Source organism: Oncorhynchus masou, chromosome 8 (genome assembly GCF_036934945.1).
Source record: "Oncorhynchus masou masou isolate Uvic2021 chromosome 8, UVic_Omas_1.1, whole genome shotgun sequence".
Taxonomy (NCBI): domain Eukaryota; kingdom Metazoa; phylum Chordata; class Actinopteri; order Salmoniformes; family Salmonidae; genus Oncorhynchus; species Oncorhynchus masou.
In genome coordinates this window covers 17,417,183-17,436,877 of record NC_088219.1, presented here as the reverse complement: position 1 = coordinate 17,436,877, position 19,695 = coordinate 17,417,183, and the positions used below count along the sequence as shown (strand labels likewise).

At 44.0% G+C, this 19,695-nt stretch overlaps 1 protein-coding gene across 4 annotated transcripts in view; it reads left to right on the top strand.

The window, feature by feature from the left end:
• Positions 1-19,695, top strand: part of LOC135544257 (leucine-rich repeat and calponin homology domain-containing protein 2-like) — a 92,054-nt gene extending 72,359 nt beyond the window's left edge. For 3 of the 4 annotated variants that reach the window (XM_064971727.1, XM_064971726.1, XM_064971725.1), the window contains 4 exons: positions 549-655; positions 12,586-12,723; positions 12,877-12,954; positions 13,322-19,695. In XM_064971727.1, the coding sequence (XP_064827799.1) occupies positions 549-655; positions 12,586-12,723; positions 12,877-12,954; positions 13,322-13,441 (443 nt within the window). In that variant the 3' untranslated portion in view covers positions 13,442-19,695. Of the gene's footprint in view, positions 1-548; positions 656-4,913; positions 5,020-12,585; positions 12,724-12,876; positions 12,955-13,321 lie in introns of those variants that run through there. The other variant, XM_064971728.1, reaches the window with a different exon arrangement.

The following is a 19,695-nucleotide window of genomic DNA, read 5'->3' as shown; positions in this document are numbered from 1 at the left end:
GAGTTGCACCAACTTTTTTCCTCAGAACAGCTCAATTCGTTGGGGCATGGACTCTATCTACAAGGTGTCGAAAGCGCTGCACAGGGATGCTGGCCCATGTTGACTCCAATGCTTCCCACAGTTGTGTCAAGTTGGTTGGATGTCCTTTGAGTGGTGGACCATTCTTGACACAGACAGGAAACTGTTGTGTGAAAATCCCATCTTTACACAAACCTGTACGCCTGGCACCTACTACCATATCCCGTGTAACTGATGGTTATGGATGAAGACAGTCATGAAAATAACTGTCACAACTGTTTTTAAACAGGGTTTCCCATATTCTTGTCAAAATTCCATGACCATCACAGCCCTAGTCTGAACATTCCAAAGTTACAATTATTGTTGGAAGGAAGACTGTGAGTATAGTCAGTGAAAGGTCTAGACTCTGATCTCATCTCTGCAGGGCTCAATGGTATTCCCAGAGGTCCATTGTTTGAAAGTGCCCTAAATGTGTAATTTCAGTGATTTCTGTAGGTCACAACCTATATGTTTCTTATATGTTGGTGTAGCATTCTGTCGAAGCAGCCGTCAAGAGTTGTCAGACCCCAGTTTCACCATGAGGAGGAAGATGGAACACCTGAGAGAGGAGATGGAGCAGATTGGCGTCCTACGGCAGGTCAGGACACCCCGAAACACCAGATGACAAACAATGACTAAGATCAACACAAATAATAATCATTTGGGGAGGGGGGGTGCTTATATTTGTCCTGTTATACACATGTGTGTAATGGATTTTTTATCTTTATTTTTGCATATCTCAACTCCCCCTGGGGTCACGGCCAGGCTCGCCATTGTAGAGCGCCCCTGGAGCAATTAGGGTTAAGTGCCTTGCTCAAGGGCACACCAGCAGACTTTTCACCTTGTCGGCTCCGGTATGCGACCCAGCAGCCTTTTGTTTACTGGCCCAATGCTCTAACCTTGAGTAGTCCGATTAGACTTGCAACAGTCCTTTTCATTCTCCACTAAATTTACTGAATCCTTTATAAAAAATATGTCAAGAGTTTTAAGGACAATCAGCAGCTATTCATCAGGTGTGAACAAATGCCTCTTGTATTGGCAGAGTTGACAGGAGAATTACTCTAATTCTAAGATGTTTTCCTCATTTGATGAGACTTGAATGGGCTATTTCATGTTTTCCTCAGAATTCTCGACGTGTCACTACTTGTTCTTCCAGACAGCTACAGTTAGCGTTGGGCTTTCGACACCATCCCAGTGGGTCCCGCAGGGCTCCCCAGAGGCATGCACATTGCATGCCCACATTTATATGTAGCTGTGGAGTGAAATAGTTTAAATTAAATATACCTGTTATACAGTTGAAGTCAGAAGTTTACATACAGTCGTGGCCAAAAGTCTTGAGAATGACACAAATGTTAATTTTCACAAAGTCTGCTGCCTCAGTTTGTATGATGGCAATTTGCATATACTCCCCAAAAAACATTTCCACTGCATTTCAGCCTTGCCACAAAAGGACCAGCTGACATCATGTCAGTGATTCTCACGTTAACCCAGGTGTGAGTGTTGATGAGGACAAGGCTGGAGATCACTGTCATGCTGATTGAGTTTGAATAACAGACTGGAAGCTTCAAAAGGAGGGTGGTGCTTGGAATCATTGTTCTTCCTCTGTCAACCATGGCTACCTGCAAGGAAACACGTACCATCATCATTGCTTTGCACAAAAAGGGCTTCACGGGCAAGGATATTGCTGCCAGTAAGATTGCACCTAAATCAACCATTTATCGGATCATCAAGAACTTCAAGGAAAGCGGTTCAATTGTTGTGAAGAAGGCTTCAGGGCGCCCCAGCAAGCCCCAGGACTGTCTCCTAAAGTTGATTCAGCTGCGGGATCAGGGCACCACCAGTACAGAGCTTGCTCGGGAATGGCAGCAGGCAGGTGTGAGTGCATCTGCACACACAGTGAGGCGAAGACTTTTGGAGGATGGCCTGGTGTCAAGAAGGGCAGCAAAGAAGCCACCTCTCCAGGAAAAACATCAGGGACAGGCTGATATTTTGCAAAAGGTACAAGGATTGGACTGCTGAGGACTGGGGTAAAGTCATTTTCTCTGAATCCCCTTTCCGATTGTTTGGGGCATCCGGAAAAAAGCTTGTCCAGAGAAGACAAGGTGAGCGCTACCATCAGTCCTGTGTCATGCCAACAGGAAAGCATCCTGAGACCATTCATGTGTGGGGTTGCTTCTCAGCCAAGGGAGTGGGCTCACTCACAATTTTGCCTAAGAACACAGCCATGAATAAAGAATGGTACCAACACATCCTCCAAGGGCAACTTCTCCCAACCATCCAGGAACAGTTTGGTGATGAACAATGCAATTTTCCAGCATAGTAGAGCAGCTTGCCATAACCTTCAATGTTATGTCATAATTATGTAAAATTCTGGCAAATTAGGCAGCACAAACTGTTGCATATACAGTGGGGCAAAAAAGTATTTAGTCAGCCACCAATTGTGCAAGTTCTCCCACTTAAAAATATGAGAGAGGCTTGTAATTTTCATCATAGGTACTATGACAGACAAAATGAGGGGAAAAATCCAGAAAATCACATTGTAGGATTTTTTTATTAATTTATTTGCAAATTATGGTGGAAATTCCAGAGGAACCTCCCGTACCTCAGCTTCTTGGAGTGGACCAGCCACCACCGGCCTGAGGAGAGACACATGGAACGAGGGATTAATGCGATAATCTGGGGGAAGCTGTAACTTGTAGCTTACCTCGTTCAGTCTCCTCAGGACTTTAAAGGGCCCCACAAACCGCAGACCCAGCTTCCAGGAGGGCAGGCAGAGGGACAGGTTCCGGATCAAGAGCCAGACCCGGCTCCCCCGGTGCGAACACCGGGGCCTCGCTGCGGTGGCTGTCGGCACTCGCTTTTTGCCGCCTCACGGCCCGTTGTAGGTGCACATGGGCGGCGTCCCAGGTCTCCTCCGAGGGCTTGAACCATACCTCCACCGCAGGAGCTTTGATCTGGCTCTGATGCCATGGTGGCAGAACCAGCTGATACCCCAGTACGCACTGGAAAGGAGAGAGGTTAGTGGAGGAGTGGCGGAGTGAGTTTTGGGCCATCTCTGCCCAGGGGATGAACGTCGCCCACTTCCCCTGCTGGTCCTGGCAATATGACCGCAGAAATCTACCCACATCCTGATTTACTCTCTCCACCTACCCGTTACTCTCGGGGTGAAAACCTGAGGTAAGGCTGACCGAGACCCCCAGACGTTCCATGAACGCTCTCCAGACCATGGGACGTGAACTGGGGACCCCGATCAGAGACTATGTCCTCAGGCAGCCCGTAGTTCCGGAAAACTTGAGTGAACAGGGCCTCCACAATCTGTAGGGCTGTAGGAAGACCGGGTAAAGCGGGGAGACGGCAGGACTTAGAAAACCGATCCAGGATCGTGGTGTTGCCCTGTGAGGGAGGAAGATCCGTCAGGAAGTCCACCGACAGGTGCGACCACGGCTGTTGTGGAATGGGTAGGGGTTGTAATTTCCCTCTGGGCAGGTGCCTGGGAGCCTTGCACTGGGCGCACACTGAGCGAGAGGAAACATAAACCCTCATGTCCTTGCCCATGGTGGACCACCAGTACTTCCCACTAAGGCAACGCACCGTCCGATCGATGACAGGATGACCAGAGGAGGGTGACGTATGGGCCCAATAGATCAAACGGTCGCGGACAGCAGACGGAACGTACAGGAGCCCAGCTGGACACTGGGGGGGAGTGGGCACTGTGTGTAACGCCCGCTTGATGTCCGCGTCCAGCTCCCACACCACCGGTGCCACCAGGCAAGAGGCTGGAAGTATGGGAGTGTGATCCATGGACCGCTCCTCTGTGTCATACATCCGAGAGAGTGCGTCTGCCTTAGCGTTCTGGGAACCTGGTCTGTAGGATAGCGTGAAAACAAAACGGCTAAAGAACATAGCCCACCTTGCCTGGCGAGGATTCAGTTTCCTCGCCGCCTGGATGTACTCCAGATTGCGGTGGTCAGTCCAGATGAGAAAAGGGTGTTTATCATAGTTTTGCTTTGGTGGCGTGCCCGAGTGCTGAGAGTGCACGGCTCCTATCCCAGCCTCGGACGAGTCCACCTCCACTATGAACGCCAAAGAGGGATCCGGATGAGTCAGCACGGGAGCCGAGATAAACAGAGCCTTCAGGTGATCAAAAGCCCTGTCCGCCTCAGCCGACCACTGCAGCTGCACCGGTCCCCCCTTCAGCAGTGAGGTAATGGGAGCTGCTACCTGACCAAAACCCCGGATAAACCTCCGGTAGTAGTTGGCAAACCCCAGAAACCGCTGCACTTCCTTTACCGTGGTGGGAGTCAGCCAATTACGCACGGCTGAAATGCGGTCCCTCTTCATCTCCACCACTGACGTGGAAAATCTCGTCAACAAAGGCCTGGAAAACTGATGGAGCATTCATCACCCTGTACGGCATGACGAGGTACTCATATTGCCCTGAGGTGGTACTTAATGCCGTCTTCCACTCATTCCCTTCCAGGATACGACCAGGTTGTAAACGCTCCTCAGATCCAATTTTGTAAAGAAGCGCGCCCCGTGCATTGACTATCGCACTGGCGATGAGAGGCAGTGGGTAGCTGTACCTCACAGTGATCTGATTGATCCCTCGATAGTCAATACACGGGTGCAGAACCCCATCCTTCTTCTTCACAGAAAAGAAACTCGAGGAGGCAGGTGAAGTGGAGGGCCGAATGTATCCCTGCCCCAGGGATTCGGAGACATGTGTTTCCGTATCCACCGTCTCCTCCTGTGACAGAGGATACATGTGACTCCTAGGAAGTGCTGCTTCTACCAGGAGATTTATCGCACAATCCCCTTGTCGATGAGGTGGTAATTTAGTCGCCCTCTTCTTACAGAAGGCGAGAGCCAAATCGGCATATTCTGAGGGAATGCACATGGTGGAGACCTGGTCTGGACTTTCCAGACTGCACGAAATAGTGGGGTCATGACAGGCCAACCAGGGTAAGCCCAGCACCACAGGAAACGCAGGAGAATAGACTGAAGAGACTGATTCTCTCCTTATGACCCTTATGATTTTAAGAAATGCATTGATGTTCATGGTTAGGTACACATTGGAGCAACGATACGCACAGCATCGATTATATGCAACTCAGGGCACACTAGATAAACTAGTAATATCATCAACCATGTGTAGTTAACTAGTGATTATGATTGATTGATGGATTGCTTTTTATAAGATAAGTTTAATGCTAGCTAGCAACTTACCTTGGCTTACTGCATTCGTGTAACAGGCAGTCTCCTCATGGAGTGCAATGAGAGGCAAGTAGTTAGAGTGTTGGACTAGTTAACTGTCAGGTTGCAAGATTGAATCCCCCGAGATGACAAGGTGAAAATCTGTCGTTCTGCCCCTGAACGAGGCAGTTAACCCACCGTTCCTAGGCCGTCATTGAAAATAAGAATGTGTTCTTAACTGACTTGCCTAGTTAAATAAAGATTAAATAAAGGTGTAAAAAAATTCAATCGGCCAAATCGGTGTCAAAAATAACGATTTCCGATTGTTATGAAAACTTGAAATCGGCCCTAATTAATCGTCCATTCCGATTAATCGGTCGACCTCTGTTTAGTTATTTTTTTTCTTGCCACTTGTTCTGAAGCTGACTGCAGCTCTTTGTTAGGTGTTGCAGTGATTTCACTTGCTGTGGTATCTGACGTGTATAGTTTTGAGTCATCAGCATACATAGACACACAGGCTTTACTCATAGCCAGTGGCAGGTCATTATTAAAGATTGAAAAAAGTAAGGGGCCTAGACAGCTACCAAGGGGGAATCCTGATTCTACCTGGATTGTTATGTAGAGGCTTCCATGAAAGAACACCCTCTGTGTTTTGTTAAACAGGTTGTAGTGGTATTGTTAGAGAGTAAAGATAGCATTTTTGTTGGGGTGCCAAGTAGGTATTAACCCTGCCGAAAGGAAAAGAGTAGGATAGATAGAGTAGCTGTAAAATACGGAGCTGTGAGTCGGGAAGCAGGTGCAGGTGAAACGTTTAGTAAAACAACAAAACCAGTAACGAGACTATTACATAATGCTACACGCCGGTAAACAAGAGCAATACCAACTGGTGAGAAAACGTGTAAAGGCGTCTGTAGCTGGTGAGATGAGTCAGGCGCAGGACATCAGATATGAGTAATAAAATACTTTACTCACAATTTCAAACATAACACGTAATATACACATGGCCACACAATACGGACCACAGTACAACAAACAATCACTCACAAATACAACATGTAGAACAGGGGGTTAAATAATAAACAAGTAATTGGATAAGTGAAGCCAGGTGTGATAAGACAAAGACAGAACAAATGGAAAATGAAAAGTGGATCGGCGGTGGCTAGAAAGCCGGTGACGTCGACCGCCGAATGCTGCCCGAACAAGGAAAGGGACCGACTTCGGAGGAAGTCGTAACAAAACATAAGGGAGGAAATGATGAAGATAATGAAGTCCAAGTGTGAATCATAATAATTAACAGGTGAGTGTAATGATAGGTGCCAGGTGTGCGTAATGATGAATCCCAGGACCGGTAGCTAGTATTCTGGCGATGTCGTATGCCAGAGGGGAGGAGCAGGAGAAGATGTGACAGTAGGGCTACCACACACACACACACACACACACACACACACACACACACACACACACACACACACACACACACACACACACACACACACACACATCAGCAGAATAGACTGCCTACAGTGTAGTCTGTCGGCCAGATTGCAAGTGGAAAGAACAGATAAGACACAACATATAAAACACACGTCACAGCACAGGGGTAACCCAACCAATAATACCTCATACAATAGCAATTTAACGGCAACTTCATAGAAACAATTGACAAGAAAGATCCAGTCATCAACATGAGAGTATTTGCAATAGTCTGTGTTGTGACTTGACTTTATGTAACGGCTTTCATCGGAAGAATAGGAGTTGTCAGACCAAAATGCAACGGGATACGTGTTCATCTTTATTATAAGGAACTGAACACTGAATACAAAAATAACTAAAGGAAAACCTGAAACAGTCCTGCAAGGTGAATCAAACACTTAACATAAATACAACTACCCACAAATACCCAATGGGAAAAAGCTACCGAAGTATGGTTCTCAATCAGAGACAACGATAGACAGCTGCCTCTGTTTGAGAACCACACCCGGCCAAACAACAACAAAAATACAAAACATAGAAAATGAACATAGAATGCCCACCCTAGTCACACCCTGGCCTAACCAAAATAGAGAATAAACGCCTCTCTATGGCCAGGGCGTGACACTTTAACATTAATCTTAAGACTGTTATTTATCTAATTAACTAAGTATGTTTAATTGTTACCCGATTTAACTTAATCATGTAACAATTAACTAATTAGGATAAGGGGCACCATGAGAGCGGTTCTTTAAAGAGTTACCATCTCCCAAATGAAACTCGAAAAGATCTTTACCTATCACATCTATAAACAGTCAATTTATTAATCATAACCTCGTGTCATATCATAATTCTGAACAGTCGTAACCTCCTTGCATCTGCAAAAACCTTACTTATGATTCAGTACGTCTTACTTATGATTCATCTCGACACAAATTCGTTTAATTATTTATTTACGAGCTAATTAAAACACAAAATACTGGCCTTCTTTAGACTAGTTGAGTATCTGGAGCGTCAGCATTTGTGGGTTCGATTACAACAGGCTCAAAATGGCCAGAAACAAATAACTTTATACTGAAACTCATCAGTCTATTCTTGTTCTGAGAAATGAAGACTATTCCATGCGAGAAATTGTCAAGAAACTGAAGATCTCGTACAACGCTGTGTGCTACTCACTTCACAGAACAGATAAAACTGTCTCTAACCAGAATAGAAAGAGGAGTGGGAGGCCCCGGTGCACAACTGAGCAAGAGGACAAGTACATTAGAGTGTCTGGTTTGAGAAACAGAAGCCTCACAAGTCCTCAACTGGCAGCTTTGTTAAATAGTACCAGCAAAACACCAGTCTCAACGTCAACAATGAAGAGGCGGCTCTGGGATGCTGGCCTTCTAGGCAGAGTTCCTCCGTCCAGTGTCTGTGTTCTTTCGCTCATCTTAATCTTTTCTTTTTATTGGCCAGTCTGAGATATGGCTTTTTCTTTGCAACTCTGTCTAGAAGGCCAGCATCCCGGAGTCGCCTCTTCACTGTTGGCATTGAAACTGGTGTTTTGCGGGTACTATTTAATGAAGCTGCCAGTTTGTTGAAACAAAGAACATTCTTTTGGTGAATCTTGAGAGCGCAGGCCTGAATCTTCTCCCCTGATTTACAACAGGGCATGAGTTGTTAACCCCCACTAGTTCTTTCCTTCCCCCTCTAGGGTGAGAGGGGGTCTTATTGAAGTTATTCATTGCAAACTTGATCTGACCTGTTTGGATTCTCGTGGACAGTCATGGGGGTATGAATGGGTTTGTGTGTGTGTGTGTGGGGGGGGGTTGTTTATAGACAAAACAAAGGCCTTAAAATGTCCTAGAATCTTTTCGGCCAAATGTAAATAGTCCGACAGAAAATCCATACAGTTCAAACAACAATTAATAATAACTCATGCATACTCCCTTTAACTAAAATGTCACACCAAATACAACTGTCAGGGGACAAATAGTCCGACGACGCCGAACATCAAAAGGAGCACACAGGGGAAAAATGAAGTCTGCTGCAGAGAAACACACTGGAACGATAGAGGGAAAATGAGAGGGGGGGCGGGGTCTTAGCTGTTGACTTCAGGCTTGCAGTTACACTGTCTGTCCTTCTGATACAGCTGATGGTTTGTTTTTCAAATTTTTCGCAACAATGTTGCTATTACTCCAGAAGAGCTATCTTATTTCCTCATTCCTGACTGCTGATGCACTCTTAAAGTGGCAGCGCATGGTGAATAATGTTTCTGCCACTGTGTCTTTTGACCGAAAAGAGCTTCTCGATATCAGGATGGCAATTAATCACCCCTTACTGGAGGATAGAACAGCGGCCTCTGGTAAGACAAAGGGTGGCGGTAATGTATATTTGTAAACAACAGCTGGTACACAAAATCTAAGGATGTCTCAAGGTTTTGCTCGACTGAGGTAGAGTATCTCATGATAAATTGTAGACCACACTATTTACCAAGAGAGTTTTCATCTATACTCTTCATACCTTTCTATCTATCACCACAAACCGATTTTGGCACCAAGACCACACTCAATGAGCTGTATACGGCCATAAGCAAACAGGAAAATGCTCATCCAGAGTCGACGCTCCTAGTAGCCGGGGACTTTAATGCAGGGAAAGTTAAATTTAACCTAATTTCTACCAGCATGTTAAATGTGCAACCAGAGGGAAAAAACTCTAGACCACCTTTACGCCACACACAGAGACACGTACAAAGCTCTCCCTCGCCCTCCATTTGGAAAATCTGACCATAATTCTATCCTCCTGATTCCTGCTTACAAGCAAAAACTAAAGCAGGAAGCACCAGTGACTCGGTCAATAAAACGTGGTCAGGTGAAGCAGATGCTAAGCTACAGGACTGTTTTGCAAGCACAGACTGGAATATATTCCGGGATTCTTCCGATGGAATTGAGGAGGACACCACATCAGTCAGTGGCTTCATCAATAAGTGCATCGATGACGTCGTCCCCACAGTGACTGTACGTACCCCAACCAGAAGCCATGGATTACAGGCAACATTAGCACTGAGCTAAATGGTAGAGTTGGCACTTTCAAGGAGCGGGACTTTAACCCGGAAGCTTATAAGAAATCTCGCTATGCCCTCTGCAAACTATCAAACAGGCAAAGCTTCAATACAGGACTACGATTGAATCGTACTACACCGGCTCCGGCACTCGTCGGATGTGGCAAGGCTTGCAAACTATTGCAGACTACAAAGGGAAGCACTGCAGTGAGCTGCCCAGTGACACAAGCCTACCGGATGAGCTAAATCACTTTTATTCTCGATTCGAGGCAAGTAACACTGAAACATGCATGAGAGCATCAGCTGTTCCGGATGATTGTGGGATTACGCTCTCCGTAGCCGATGTGAGTAAGACCTTTAAACAGGTCAACATTCACAAGGCCGCAGGGCCAGACGGATTACCAGGACGTGTACTCTGAGCATGCGCTGACCAACTGTCAATTGTCTTCACTGACATTTTCAACCTGTCCCTGACTGAGTCTGTAATAACAACATGTTTCAAGCACACCTCCATAGTCCCTGTGCCCAAGAACACTAAGGTAACCTGCATAAATTGCTACCGACACTTAGCACTTACGTCTGTAGCCATGAAGTGATTTAAAAGGCTGGTCATGGCTCACATCAACACCACTATCCCAGAAACCCTATACCCACTACAATTTGCAAACCGCCCCAACAGATCCACAGATGATGCAATCTCTATTGCACTCCACAATGCCCTTTCCCACCTGGACAAAATTAAAGCCTATGTGAGAATGCTGTTAATTGACTATAGCTCAGCGTTAAACACCATAGTGATTTCAATGCACATCACTAAGCTAGGGACCCTGGGACTAAACACCTCACTCTGCAACTGTATCCTGGACTTCCTGACGGGCCGACCCCAGGTGGTAAGGGCAGGTAACAACACATCCACCACGCTGATCCTCAACACGGGGGCCCCTCAGGGGTGCGTGCTCAGTCCCCTCCTGTACTCCCTGTTCACTCATGACTGCATGGCCAGGCACGACTTCAACACCAAGTTTGGCGATGATACAACAGTGGTAGGCCTGATCACCGACAACGATGAGACATCCTATAGGGAGGAGGTCAGAGACCTGGCCGTCTGGTGTCAGGACAACAACCTCTCCCTCAACGTGATCAAAACTAAGGAGATGATAGTGGACTACAGGAAAGGAGGGCCGAGCACGCCCCCATTCTCATCGACAGGGCTGTAGGGAAGCAGGTTGAGAGCTTCAAGTTCCTTGGTGTCCACATCACCAACAAACTATCATGGTCCAAACACACTAAGACAGTCGTGAAGATGGCACAACAAAGCCTATTTCCCCTCAGGAGACTGAAAAGATTTGGCATGGGTCCACCTATCCTCAAAATGTTCTACAGCTGCACCATCGAGAGTATCCTGACTGGTTGCATCACTGCCTGGTATAGCGACTGCTCGGCCTCTGACCGCAAGGCACTATAGTGCGTACGGCCCAGTACATCACTGGGGCCAAAATTCCTGGCATCCAGGACCTCTATACCAAGTGGTGTCAGAGGAAGGCCCTGAAAATTGTCAAAGACTCCAGCCACCCTTGTCATAGACTGTTCTCTCTGCTACCACACTGCAAGTGGTACCAGAGCGCCAAGTCTAGGTCCAAAAGGCTTCTTAACAGCTTCTACCCCCAAGCCATAAGACTCCTGAACAGCTAATCGAAGGGCTACCCAGACCCCTCTTTTACTCTGCTGATACTCTCTGTTTATTATCTATGCATAGTCACTTTAACTCTACCTACATGTACATATTGCCTCAATTACCTGGACTAACCGGTGCCCCTGCACATTGACTCTGTACCGGTACCCCCTGTATAAAGCCTTGCTATTGTTATTTTACTGCTGCCATTTAATTATTTGTTACTTTTATTTTCTACTTTTTCTTATCTATTTTTTACTGAACACTTATTTTTCTTAAAACGGCATTGTTGTTTAAGGCCTTGTAAGTAAGCATTTCACTGTGAGGTCTACACCTGTTGTATTTGGCGCATGTGAGAAATAAAAACTGTATTTGATTTGAAGGCTCCATGCAGGATTTTGCCACAAGGTAACTCTCAATCCACAATATAGCAGGGGATGTAATGCCATAACATATATGTTTTTCCAGCAGCAGATTATGATCGAAAATGTCAAAAGCTGCACAGAAGTGTAACAAAACACATTCCACAATCTTTTTATCAATTTCTCTCAGTCGACATTTGTGTCAGCACCGTACATGTTGAATGCCCTTCCATTAAAGCATGCTGAAAATCTGTTGTCAATTTGTTTACTCTGAAATAACATTGTATCTGTTCAAACACAATTCTTCTCAAAAGTTTACTAAGGGTTGGTAACTGGCTGATTGGTCGGCTGTTTGAGCCTGTGAAGGGTGCTTTGCTATTCTTGGGTAGCGGAATTACATTTGCTTCCCTCCAGGCCTGAGGGCACATATTTTTCTTTTGGAAAATCCTCAGTCATTTTCCATCCAAGTTGTCAGGCCAAGGTGACTTGTAATTGTTGGTAGACAACAACACTTTTTTCACCACTTCCACATTCACTTTACGGAATACAAAATTACAATGCCTGTCTTTCATAATTTGGTCAGTTATACATGGATGTGTAGGTCTGTAAGTCACTTTGGAAAGAAGTGTCTGCTATATTGTTAATATATATAATTTCCAAACACATCCTATAGTGGACTGTTCATACATATCTTACCTTAGTGGTTGCAATAGTTGTTGTACAATATTCCACAGTGATCTATTCCACAGGATCCATGTTGAATGTGTTATTTCTGTGACTCCTTTCAGAACCTGGAGTCCAGACTGAAGGTCTTGCTGCCGGACGATGTGGGAGCTGCTCTGATGGATGGCGTTGTCCTGTGCCATCTGGCCAATCACATTCGTCCTCGGTCAGTGGCCAGCATCCATGTACCCTCCCCAGCAGTGGTAAGTACCTGTTGAAAACTTGTTGTTTTAAATCCCTAAGGCCGAATCAAACCACCTGCCAAGAAGAAAAAAAAGGCAAGAATATTTAGAACAAATAAGGATAAAAAAATGTAACATTTTTCCATGTAACTGTTGACGAATTCTGTTCCCCAGCCAAAGCTTAGCATGGCCAAGTGCCGCAGGAATGTGGAGAACTTCCTGGATGCCTGTAAGAAGCTGGGTGTGTCACAGGTAAACACACATCACCAAATCACCACGGTCTATCAGTCCTCTCAATTACCAGCAAGAAATCTGATACTCCTCTTTTCCCAGTTATGGTGCAGTCCCTGTCCCTTATCAGTAGAAGATCTACAGATAACCATTTGTAGATAAACTCCTGAACCTAATGTGTCCTGAACCTAATGTGGAAATCTCAAGAGGATAGGTTGAGCTTGGGTGCCACTGTTTTTGGTTCATACAACTGCCTTATTGTTGTCTTGCTGACAATGTATTTTAACAAAGAAACAGACTGGCATCCAAACGTCAATTCACTTGTACTGACCTGAAAGCGTTTTGAAAGGACCGGTGATGACTGTGTGTTGTGTTTCTGCCCTGGTAGGACAAGCTGTGTTTACCCCACCATATCCTAGAGGAGCGTGGGCTGGTGAAGGTGGGTATGACCGTGCAGGCTCTACTGGAGCTGCCGGCCTCCAAGCCCACCCAGCTGTCTGCTGTCTAACAGCAGTCTGGACACTGCCTCAACCCCCCACCCAGCCCAGTCCAGCCTTCCACAACCCAGCCCTTCACCCCACAGAGGAGGGGGCTTCCAGCCTGCTCCGCTCATCACAGGGACCAGGGACCCCTTAGGGGGCGAGGGCTGGGGGCTGCAGGGAGTCCATTGCCAGCTGACTGAGCCAAGAGAGGGAGGGGTTAACTAAGATCCTCCACCTTTCCTATATGATGTCAGCTGGGACCTGCCTCCCATCCATTGGATTGTTAGCTACTGTCATGTCCTCCCCCAGGGGACCCTACTGTACTGTGTGTGTAGCGTACCAGTGTGGCTGTCTGTGTGACCTGTGTGACCTGCACAGTGTGGACTTTATGAGAGCTGGTGAACCCAAAGCCAGATCAGAGGTCAGACTAAGGAATGAATCACAGTGAAGATGAAGACCTGTCTGTCCCCATGGTGATATTGATTGGCCCATGCTCAGACACTTTTGAACCTCGTGGTGCGAACACTGAATTCACTGGGTTTACAGCACTCAGTATTGAAGACATTGGTAGTGAAGTGATAGCAGATTTAAAGGCATGTACTCACTCTTTCACTCAGAACTGAACTGCATGCTGGGCGAACCAGCCACACCACATCACTCAAGTGGTCCTGACACCCTGACTTTTCTTTTTAGAACAAATTAGTTTTCAAAGGGGATATATTTGTAAAGATCATTGTGTTATATCACAATATACCTATGATATCCCAGAGGTAAAGCTTGGGACATCCTAAGTGGTGCTTTACCTCAGAGGAGCCAGCAGTAGCCAAGCACAGGTTATACACACTTCTTACAGTCTGCATTTGAGAATAATTATTGTACTACCAATAACAGTGCCATTCGAGGGAAGAATGCTAAGCTTACTTTTAAAAGCATGGTATCCATGATTCCGATTTTCTCCTGCAGCACATCTGTGGTGAAGGGAGGCTGCTCTGAGGTGCTTCAGATGTGGTATTAGTAGCTCACCCCTGTACGGTATACGAGAGAGCCATCCCACTGCCACTGTCATCCCACTGCTTTGATCATACCACGTGTGCTTATTTGAATAGGACTTGTTGAAAGCACATGGTTATTTAGTTTGGATATTGTACCATATACACTTATAATGCTGAGATGGTATCTTTTGGTAATTTGATGTAGTGAAACAGTTCTCTTTTAATGTTGACATATTTATTCTTTACATTTATAACTCACTCCTCTAGTTGGATTCACAACTGCAAAACGTAAAGTAAGGAACACAACAGAAATAATGAGGAAATCCCATAGATCATCGTTCATCACTCCAGTCCTCCAGTTCCCCAACAGTTCATATTTTTGTTGTTACCCTGGACCAACACACTTGATTCAATTTGTCAACTAATCAGCAAGCCCTCAATGAGTTGAATCAGGTGATTAGTCTGGGACTACAACAAAAATATGTACTGTTGAGGGTACTTGAGGACTGGAGTTAGCAAGCACTGCCATAGATGAATCTGGACCACTGAACTAATTTAATCAGGAAAATGATTTATCTATTTATGTATTCTATTTATATGCTTTGTTTGTTTGTTTTTCACCCCTGACGACCCCTTAAGTTATGTGACAAGAGTTTGCAGCTCCAAACTGGTGATATTTTCTTGCTTTAAGCTTTGGTGTTTGTTCTTGGCCACAGTTTACATGTTCATTGTCTCAAAAAGTCTGATTCAATTAACCTCACATTGCAGGAAATTCCAGATGCAGTTTCACTTAAAGGAGTTTCATTTTGTTTCTGCCAGTAAATGTAGACTTCAAATATGCTTTTGTGTGGTACAGGAACAATGGTATTTTTGTCTGCAATGTCTGTTTGATTGAATCAGTGTTGCTCACTGATAAATATTTATACTGAACAAAAATATTAACACAACATGCAACAATTAGTTACAGTTCATATAAGGAAATCAGTCAATTTAAATAAATTCATTAGGCCCTAATCTATAGATTCCATGTGATGTGGAATACAGATGCATCTGTTGGTCACCTTAAAAAGAAAAAAAGTAGCAGTGTGGATTAAAAAAAAACAGTTTGTATCTGGTGTGATCACCATTTGCCTAATGCAGCGTGACACATCTCCTTCACATAAAGTTGACCAGACTGTCTATTATGGCCTGTGGAATGTTGTCCCATTTGCTGGATATTGGCGGGAACTGGAACACACTGTTGTAAATGTCGATCCAGTGCATCCCAAATATGCTCAATGGGTGACATGTCTGGTGAGTGTGAAGGCCATGGAAGAACTGGGACATTTTCAGCTTCCAGGATTTGTGTACAGATCCTTGCGACATGGGGCCATTTATTATCATGCTGAAACATGAGGTGATGGTGGCATATGAATGGCACAACTATGGGCTCTTGTCGCGGTATCACTATGCATTCAAATGTGACCCACCACCTGGATTCAGTCCTATGTGGCAAAATTTAAAATGATGTTTTTTACATAGAAGTAGAGACTCCGAGCTAGGAAATGGTATATAATACACTGCAGTTGAGGAACAGTGAGAAAATGATTCTGCTTTGAAAGTTGATAAACTTGTAACCCCATTTTTGAGGAAATGGTCTGTGAATATTTTTGGTACACCTACTGGAGGGGTCTTCTGTGACTACAACCATTCAGCATCATTCACACCCTCCTAAGCCTTAGCCCCATCCATCTCTATAAGGATTCACTGTGTAGAAAACAACCAAAGATTTCAAGACTAAAAGTGGTGAAAGTAGTAGCAAAAAGTAATAGTAAAAATAAACTAGTCCTTGGTCTATATCCTAATCTGACTTTGGTGCAGGTCATGTTGTTCTTCACATTACCGTCTCTGGTGTACCCACACAATATCAAATAAAGCCTAAGTTTATTTGTCACATGCACAGGATACAGAAGGTGTAAACGGTAGAGCGAAATGGTTACATCCATGGTGGAGTCTGTTGTTTAGACATGTAGCTAGCTAGCTAAACAATAAACCATAATCCAAATTATATTGCTGCGTTCAAAACAACTGGGAACTAAAAAAAACTCAGACGGGGAAAAATCCATTTGAATGGTCATCCAACTCGGAATTCCAACTCTTGAACTCGGGCCTCTTTCTAGAGCTCCTGCACAATTCATACACGTAATGTTAGCTAGCGAGCCAGCTAACATTAGCTAGCTAGCTAACAGTATGCTTTAACTTGCATTGAAAATGACTTTCTGACAAAATTAGAAATGTATAATATCTGAAAATGTAGCTAGACATATACCCGTATATACATGGATGAACGCTTCTCCCTTTGTCATAGATGCTATGGTTGCGCTTAGTTTGAAGATGTAATCTGGAGGGAGGTGTTTTATACAACAGCCTTCTTTCTGTGTTCCCTTTTTGGACTCCCTACGCATTTGGCAATCATCTCTTTGATTCCACCGGGCATTCCACTGATTTCAAAACTCTGACAACTTCTTCCGTGACAATTACACCCTTTCTTCCCCACCTTTGTCATCAGAAGACTACACTGTCTGGTTCAATGAAAATGTTTTTACCGAAATCAGGGATTTCCTCAGTGTCTCAGTGTCATTTTCAGAGTCAGAGAGTCAGCATGGCACGATCATCCTCCAGAAAGTAGTCTATCACAACATTTTCCCACTGAGCTTTGTTGATAGCGCTATTAACTTCAGGGCAGCAATGCTGAGAGCAGTAGCTAAACCTTTTCAGTTCATGATATCTTTCAAAAAAAGCAGCGGTAGACAGGATTATCCACACATACTTATAGACAGAAGCATGCTACATGGCAGACCAATCCAAACTCATCTCTCGGCATGTCCAGCCCAGCCATTATCTCAGCCAATCATGGCTAAAGGGAAAGTTCCTGTATTTTTCTGTAGCTAAACCAACTAGGCCCGTTATTTAAAAAAATATATATGTATTTACAGATTGCATACAAGTGGGTTATTAAGGCAAATGAATGTTCCAGAAGGCATTTCTGACCAAAAAAAAAACATTTTTTATTATTTTTATTTTTATCCCTCACATTTCAAGTAGTGATGTGTGACAAGACATAGTTTCTTGAAACGGGCCACAAATTGCCATCAATAAAATGCAATTGTCCGTATCTTATGCCTGCCCATACCCTAACCCATCCGCCACCATGGGGCACTCTGTTCACAACGTTGACATCAGCAAACCACTTGCCCACACGATGCCATACACATGGTCTGCGGTTGTGAGGCCGGTTGGACGTACTGCCAAATTCTCTAAAACAACGTTGAAGGTGACTTATGGTAGAGAAATGAACATTAAATTCTCTGGCAAGAGCTCGGGTGCAACGCTCCCTCAAAAGTGAGACATCTGTGGCATTGTGTTGTGTGACAAAACTGCACATTTTAGAGTTTCCTTTTATTGTCCCCAGCACAAGGTGCATGTAATTAATGATCCTGCTGTTTAATCAGCTTCTTGATATGTCACACCTGTCAGGTGAATGGATTATCTTGACAAAGGAGAAATACTCACGAACAGAGATGTAAACAAATGTGTGCCCACTATTGGAGAGAAATAAGCTTTTTGTGCGTATGGAACATTTTCTGTGATATTTTATTTCAGCTGATGAAACATGGGACCAACATTTTGCATGTTGAGTTTATATTTTTGTTCAGTGTACTTATGACACCTTCAAATGAGGGGACTAGATGCATAAAGTACTTTTCATTTCTAAACGGTAAAACCGATATGTATGAAAATACTTTCAAATAAAAGGTGAAATGATTTAATGTTGCCTCATATGATCCATTTTTATCTCCAATCCAAAATGCTTGAGTATAGATCCAAATTATAGATTTGAGCTTCACTGCATTTATATTTGTGTTCCTCATACAGAAACACACCAGCTACACTTTATGTTGCTGGTGTTTCTGTTGTGTCCACTCCCGTGTTGATGTCTGTTTTTTATGTAACTTTGTCAGTGAAACATATCTCTTATTAGTAGTGCCTGTACAACTCATGAATGTTATCACTGGTTTTTAATGTACCAAGTATTTTACTAATGACATGAAGCTGGAACTATATATAGTACATTACATGTCAAATATAGAACATTGCATTGTTTTAGTTAGCTTTGTGTCTGTCAATTGGAACATGCTTGGATCAATCAATCACATTTATTTATAAAGCCCTTTTTACATCAGCACAAAGTGCTTATACAGAAATACACACTGAAATTTGAGCTGGCCACAGAACCCTGCTCTGACAGGTTTATGGGAATTAATCTCTGATGTATTTAAATTTCCTTTGTATAGTTTATTTTCTATGATATGATGATTGGTGGTTTCTGTAATGTATTAAGTTCTGCTGCCTCCCCTGTTTAGAAGGCCATTCACCTGTCTGTGACCGCCCACCACACCCTACTGCATTGACATTATCATAACCAGAGCTGTTGATGTCTCTGACTCAAAAACAGGTGACTGTGTTGCCATTTTGCTATCTCTATTCTCATTCCAGAAACATGTAACAACAGCCAATCCCCTCGTCTACTGACAAGTGCCAAGAAAATCTGGCAACACTTCAACAAGGCATACTTGTAATTATAGGCATCAAGTAGCCAACTCATAGTCAATGTCAATGTGACAAGACTCTACAAGTTGTTTTTGGGAGACAACAACCCATTCTCTGAGCTTTTTTGATAACATATCCTGACACAAGACACAAACATGTACAATTGTTTATTGACAGAACATATCAGCTATTGTTCCTTATCCTTTACATAAAACAACTTTCAAACAAGCCTTATACTTCTGTAAGCCTAATAGCAAATTAATTTGTAATTTCCTAGTGGTTTCCATGTCCGAACATTAGTACAAGCTTTGTGTCATGGTGTACTGTATGTGAGATAAACCCTGCAGCTATTTCCTGCCCCCCCCCCCCATCCATCCATCCAACCACATTACAAGGTCAGTCTGCTTTCCCAAGTCTCTCACATCTACATCGCTCATGCTGTTTTAAACTTTCAATCTTTGATTAAAAGAACGTGAAGAATCATCTACACGTTATACTGCCGAGGAAGCATTCTGATGTATTCTGTACATACAAGTTTTGTATTTTAAAGAAACTAAATGCATGCAATGATCCCAGATGACTGAACCTCATATGTAAATATATATCCTCTATAAATTGTGGAGTGTTTCTCTTTTTATATAAAGGAAATAGAAACATTGTTTCAAGGGCAAAGGAAAATAAAGTGAAATTCTTTCGAA